Below are 6,949 nucleotides of genomic sequence, written 5' to 3' on the forward strand. Positions count from 1 at the left end.
TGTGTGGAAATATATAGATTTACAACTGGCTTTGATTAACGTGGACGGTCCCGATCTTTAATAATTATCTAGGGTCTGATTTGTGCCACGTCCCTTTGATTTTGTCAAACGACATCTTCATCCTCTTCATTATAGCATCTCCCATGGTTAATGAGCTATGAAAAATTTCAAAGTTAAGCTAATAATGAGTATAGTTGCTAAAATGAGTTTGACTCATAAAGTCAGCCCAATCCAAGTCACAGCATGAGTGAGGTTGGGCTACAAGTTTTCTGCTCACTTAAGACCTGAGCCCAACTTCAGTCCTCATGCCCCACGAGGCTAGCCCGGGCTGTCCCTTGAGGTAAAAAGAAAAAAATTGTTAATTTCAATATAAAAATATAAAAATAAAATAAGACTTAAAGGAACTAAAAAATATTTTTTCACAATGAGCATAACAAGGTTAAAGGTTCATTTCGAGCCATTTTTTTCCTTCTATTTTAACCCAACTCGCATCATATTTCGAAGATGCGGATGCATGCATGATGCAACTAAACTTTATGTATACATTGTTGAACAAACTTAAAATATATAGCGACATGAAAATCTTATTAATTAAATTAATATTATGATAAAAACCAGAAAAATATGTTCTATACTTGCATAAATTTTTTGTACTTGTCTCAAGTTCCATTAGTAAATAATGTGTGCATACACAAAAAATACTATATTTGACGCATTATCAAATATATCAATATAACAAGAATTTTTTAGGAGAAAATGTGACAACTTTAGCTTCTCAAATAAAATAAACAATTACATATATGACTTTTGGCATAGTTTAAAAATAAACCTTATTGACATCTAACATTTAGAAGTATTTTTTCCCTATGAAATAACTATCCCCTAAATTTTCTTTCTTACAAAATTTGTAAGGTTGACCCACGGTTCAGCCCCCGATCCACTTAGGACTGTTTGCGCTAGAATTTTGGAAGCCCTTTTTAGATGAAAGGTTGTGCTAGGCTATTGCCATTTTAAGCTGGGTTAATCGGTTTTGACAGCGTATAAATTTATATTTTCTTATCATAATATCTCATAAGTTATGTCCCGCACCCTAAAAGAATTTATGCTAAGACCAAAAATCTACTTAAAAGATAAAATTTAAAAATCAATTCATTTGAAGGAAAACTTGTGCAATATAAAATGATTATTTTGTTTTCTCCTTCTGGTCTTAAAGGAATCCTTGTAAGTCCACTTTTATCACCTCGTGTGCCAAAAAATTCTTTAGTAAATGAATTTTGGATTGTGACACTCTTTAAAATTGTTAATCAATTATACTAATTAAAGGGTCATTTAACAATATTATCCTTCGCTTTTCCCAAATTTTGTTGAAAGTAGAATTAGTTGTATTGAAATTTTAAAAACTTATTAGAGAAAAAGTTAATTTGAAAAAAATTAATTAATAACTTTTTCGGACATTGAAAAAATCATTTAGTTTTAATCAAAGAAAAACATGCTAGAAATTCACTTATTTTGAATTGGAGGCTATATAAAAATTCACTTATCTAAATAGGGATAATTTTGGAAGAAAATAATAATACTTATTCCATCCATATTTATTTGTCCAATATACTAATAATAAATATTTATTTTTATTTATTTAGTTTGAAAAATCAGGAAATAATTTATCATTTTCTGTCTATTTTACCCTTATCATTAAATACTATTCATTTTGCAACATTTAGATGGTTTATAATTAGTAGAACTGATAGAGTTAAATTACTACAATTTTATTTATTATTATTTAAAAGATGTATCAAATTGAATATGAACAAGTAAAAATAAACACAAAAAACAAAGGATTTATGTAAGGAATTAACAATGATATTCAACAAAGTTGGAAAACTACAATGGAATATCTCTCCAGCTTTTAGGGAAAGCAGTAAACTATAAAAGAAAATAAAGGAAAAAATAGAAAAGGGAGGTTCCAGATCTATAAAAATGACTAAGGAAAATAAAATGCAAGTTCTTCCATAGTCTAGTCTAGTTGGTTTTTGGTCTATTTAAGTCTTCTGGTGCAAGGGTGCTTTTGGAGCCTCTAATTTGTCCGTTTGTTACAATTTGACTGCTCTTTATTATATTTTTTTTTTCAATTTTTCCAAGTACACATTTAAATAAGTGATATTTATCTAATATAATATTTAATAATTTAAATGAATCTCATTTAATAAGTATCCTAACCATAATTAAGAATATAAACTAAAGACTATCTAATTTTGGTATAAAATATCAATCACCTTACAAATTTTGATACTTCTTATCAATTTTCGATTTGTAAATTTTACATCAAAAAGTTAGTGAACTTTTCTACACCCCCCCCCCCCCCCCGACGCAAAAAAAGTCCGAACACAATATCCATAATCTGTAACAAAAATTTAAAAATAATCAAATAATATATATGTGAGCAAAATTTTCTTTCTCTTTGTAACTTGAAAATTGGATTTCATTATAATTTCACTTTCATTTTACTCCGCTAATATGCTCTATAATTCATTTTTCTTATACTTAATTTTAATTAGTTCTTAAAAGTGTGATATACGGTATATATATGGACAGACAAATTCAACATTCATTCATATATATATATATATATATGGAAAGAAAATTTGTCCACATATATATCACTGAATTTGTTTTACACGTTAAAGAATATCGGTAAAAAGTCCTATGTGAAATTATGAATTAAAATTTTCTTTTATTCTATGAAAATTATATTTAATTTGATGCTCTTTTAATTTAATTGTAAATGGGAACGAAATTGGATAGAGTCACGAAACATTCATTTTTATTTTTATTTTGATTTTCAGCTTTTTAATTATAATTATATCAACGCCAATGAAGTTTTGTGGAGGAGGGGAGTTTACTGATTTTTTTAATATAAATTTAGAAAAAAAATTAATGATACATTAATGAGTACCAAAAATTATGGGGGAGTTTGATATTTCATACTAAAATTGGAGTGTTTTTCAAAATTTTATATTCTTAACAATGATAAGATGTTTGTTAAATAAATCTAATCTACACCTTTAAAAATTAAAGTTGACATGTGTACTTGAGAAAATGGAGAGAGTGGAGCCAAATCCGAAACTAAAATGATTCAATTTGTACTTCTGGGTAGTTACCAGGATCAACTTTCAAGACATGGATCGGGTTAGTTTGGATTTTTTACAAATCAAATTAAATTATTTATGTCGGGTTATTAAATCTATAAATCAAATCAAATCAATAAAAGTCGGATTTTTCTATATTAATTTTTCTCGGGTTTTTCATAATATCTAAGATGGGCTTTTTTGTATATTATTTAAATGAGCTTCTCAAGTCCAAATCTAAATGTAAAAAAGAAAACAAAAATTATAAAAAAAATTTAAAAAATATTTATAAATTACATTTTAATAAATATTTTTATGTATAACATAATTTAAAAGTAGTATATCTATAATCGGGTTGGTTTGGGTTCGGTTTGACTTTTTTTAGTTAAAACCAAACCAACCCTATAATGATCGGATTTTTTTTTCAAACACCAAACCAAGTCAAATCAAATCACTAGTAGGATTTTTTTTTCTGTTTAGTTCGATTTGTCGATTTGGTGCGATTTATCGATTTGTAGGACCTTACCACCGGTCATAACTCATAAATGGATTTGGAATAATTAATTAACTGTATTAACATCAGTAGCCGATCCTTACTTTTGGCATGCACTTGATAATTATTATAACTAATACTCAGGCCAAACAAGGCAACTTAAATAAATAAAGATCCGCCACCTCATGCCCAAAAAAAAAGGGAAAAATAATTAAATAAAGATCCAGCATTGATGGTAAAATATTTAGTACTATGTTAATTTAGTACAAGGATTCACACATATAATTAAAAGTATTTACTAGTATTTTTAGTACAAGGATTCACACATATAAATATAACCATTTCTCCAACTCGTACTTTGTGAATCAAAACTAGAGAGCTCTTCATATATTTATATATATTATCAATCATGCAGCGTCTTTGCGTCTTGTTATTTGTCTTTGCTTCTGTAACTTTAAGCTTCGGTAAGTTAACAGTTCAACTTATTAATAACTCTGTTATTTAACGAAAACTTTAGTTTACGTATATTATTATTATTATTAATTTAATCAAATTACTAATCCTCTTTTTTTTTTTTTTTCAAAAAGGTTTTGAAGGAATTGGTGTGAACTATGGGCTTCTGGGAAATAATCTACCACCACCAGCCCAAGTTATCAATCTCTTAAAGTCCAGAAACATTCAAAAGATCCGAATTTTCGATCCGAACCCGGATGTGTTAAAGGCACTAGAGGTTTCTGCCATTTCAGTAATTCTTGGTACTCGAAATGAAGACTTGCAAGCACTAGCAAGTGATCCAACATTTGCAACAAATTGGGTACTCACTAACGTTATTCCATATGCTTCACTTATTAAATTTACTCAAATATCAGTAGGTAATGAAGTGATACCAGGACCATTAGCAACTTTTGTATTAGGAGCGATGCAAAATCTAGACTCAGCAATTAGAGCGGCCTCTAACTATTATATACCCGTTACGACAACAATCTCGTTACAAGTTTTAGGAACCTCGTATCCTCCTTCGAATGGCGCCTTCTCCGAGGATGCCAACCAATTCCTACAACCAATTGCGCAATTTTTAGCTACAAAGCAATATCCGTTACTGGCTAATGTCTATCCTTATTTTGCCTATGCTGGAAATTCTGCTCAAATTCAATTAGATTATGCACTTATAAAAAATACGGGTTCGGTTGTAAGTGACGGACAATTCCAATACAATAACTTGTTTGATGCAATGGTGGACTCTTTGTATGCGGCATTGGAAAAAGTTGGACAACCAACGCTAAACGTTGTGGTTACGGAAACAGGATGGCCGAGTGCTGGCGATGTTTATGCAACTATAGACAATGCACAAACATATGCAAACAATTTGATTGCACATGTTTCATCTGGACAAGGAACTCCTAGGAGGCCTGGAAAAGATGTGGAGACGTACATTTTTGCTCTGTTCAACGAGAACCAAAAGCCTGCTGGTGTCGAGGAGAATTTTGGTTTATTCTACCCCGATATGACTGAAGTTTATCACGTCAACTTTACACCCAAGAAGAATTGATGTGGATATATAGCATAGGCACCAACACCTCGATTGGTTCCTCCATTAGGGATTATATAATTTTCTAATACTACCAGTACTTTGTTTTTTTTAATATTTGTGTTTACTTATGTTTCGATGTACCGATTCAAAAGTAAGATATAATGGCATATGTTTTCAGCAGTTTAAGTCTGATCAATTCTATATATTTGGAAAATTTGTAACGAAATTGTTGTCCCATTTTATTGATTTATAGTATGTTTATGTTTTATAGGAGAGTATTTCGTTTCTGTCACATAATTCAGCCAAGTAAATATATGACCAAGCTTAAAAACTTGGAGATTTGGCATCTTGTACACTGTTTGCAAAATCCATACTTCTAATTTTTTCATGCTTGGTTAGTTAAAATAGTTGAAAGATATTTTCTCTACTGTTTTGTCAGTAACATGTAAATACTTTTGAGATAATATTTTTGTGCTTACCTACCAAACATTAGAAAACAAATAAGAAACACTGTTGTATTTCAAGAAAATGTTTTCCTCCGTACCATACACACCCTAGGACTCCACCCTTCTTATGTTTTTACTTTCTTTAATTCCCTTCCTATCTACTTATTTTTTCAATCTCTTTGTATGTCAAAACCCGTTGCTTGATCAATTGATTAATTCTCTCTTCCAATCTCTACGTGTAACATTAATTTGAATGTCTCCAGCAAACTTTTATTGCATCAACATCCCTTGACAGTAACACAATTGTCTTACTGTTGATTTCTCCATGTTCTAGCCATCCACCCAACTGATTAACTAAGAATAGCCAACGAATGTTTAATCGATATATATACTGGCTAAGAAGAGTAAACAATTAATAAATCTGCCTTGAAGATCCCTTGTTTTTATCCCAATTTTCTCCTAACTAAGTATACAAAATAACCATATATTGGATAAAAGTTTGACCTGAAAATACTCCTACTTTATAAGGAAAAAAAACAGCTATCTTAATTATTAGACTATATAAATATAAACCTTGTTTTCGTATTACCAACAATGGGTCCATAGCTCAGTGGTAGAGCATTTGACTGCAGATCAAGAGGTCACCGGTTCGAACCCGGTTGGGCCCTTTTTAAGTTTTGCTTTCCGCATTCCCTTATTTTGGCCTTCATGCAAGTCTTGCATTTACTGTCCTTTTCTTCTTATCCCACAGCTTTAGTTTCTTAAATCTTCATTTGTTTCAGGAAAAATGACATGATATACTCCTCATTTTTGTTATTTAAATTAATATAATATTTTTTATAAAAGTGACTCATATATATCAGAGGTGTATTTAAGATTTTGAGGGAATGTGTGCACTATTACGAAAGATGAACCTAAAATATAAATTTAATCGGTTTGACATTTATATTCTTATCACTAAAAATTGATTAAATTTTAAAATTATAGGTCCAAAACTAATTCTTATCTATTTCAAATAGTAATTTTTTTTATATATAGTTATATTCCATATATGCCAAAGGTATTGAGATTAGTTGAACCCATTGATTGTATGTTGTATCATATAGTACTACTTGTTTTAATATACACATTTGGTTTAGTTATAAGCAAATTATACAATGCTAAAAAAAATAGTAATTTTCAATGTGATAAACCTGAAAAATTTTGAAAGACTAAAGCAAAATAAAAAAAATATTAGTTAAAACGCAAAAAGTGCTATCAAAAATCACTTAGAGAGGTGTTACCTAATATTAAAAAAGAAAAAATATCAAGATAGGTATAAGATTCAAATTTTTAACCTCATTTAGAAAGGTGC

General features: G+C 29.5%; 1 protein-coding gene and 1 non-coding gene across 2 annotated transcripts; both read left to right on the forward strand.

Annotated features, from left to right (window-relative positions):
* Nucleotides 1-4,027: 4,027 nt before the first annotated feature.
* LOC129894578 (putative glucan endo-1,3-beta-glucosidase GVI) lies at nt 4,028-5,167 on the forward strand. Its single transcript, XM_055970276.1, has 2 exons — nt 4,028-4,082; nt 4,206-5,167. Exons 1-2 carry the CDS (start codon nt 4,028-4,030, stop codon nt 5,165-5,167), a joined length of 1,017 nt encoding a protein of 338 aa, XP_055826251.1.
* Nucleotides 5,168-6,191: 1,024 nt separating this feature from the next.
* On the forward strand, nt 6,192-6,263 carry TRNAC-GCA (transfer RNA cysteine (anticodon GCA)). The gene has a single exon. It is a non-coding gene; the product is annotated as a tRNA-Cys (tRNA).
* Nucleotides 6,264-6,949: the final 686 nt, after the last annotated feature.

The sequence above is a fragment of the Solanum dulcamara genome, chromosome 7 (genome assembly GCF_947179165.1).
Source record: "Solanum dulcamara chromosome 7, daSolDulc1.2, whole genome shotgun sequence".
Taxonomy (NCBI): domain Eukaryota; kingdom Viridiplantae; phylum Streptophyta; class Magnoliopsida; order Solanales; family Solanaceae; genus Solanum; species Solanum dulcamara.

Excerpts from the sequence above, each read along its gene's own strand:
- LOC129894578 (XM_055970276.1), top strand. The coding sequence starts at position 4,028 with ATGCAGCGTCTTTGCGTCTTGTTATTTGTCTTTGCTTCTGTAACTTTA. Across the intron at positions 4,083-4,205 it reads TTCTGTAACTTTAAGCTTCG|GTTTTGAAGGAATTGGTGTG; the intron begins GTAAGTTAACAG and ends TTTTTCAAAAAG.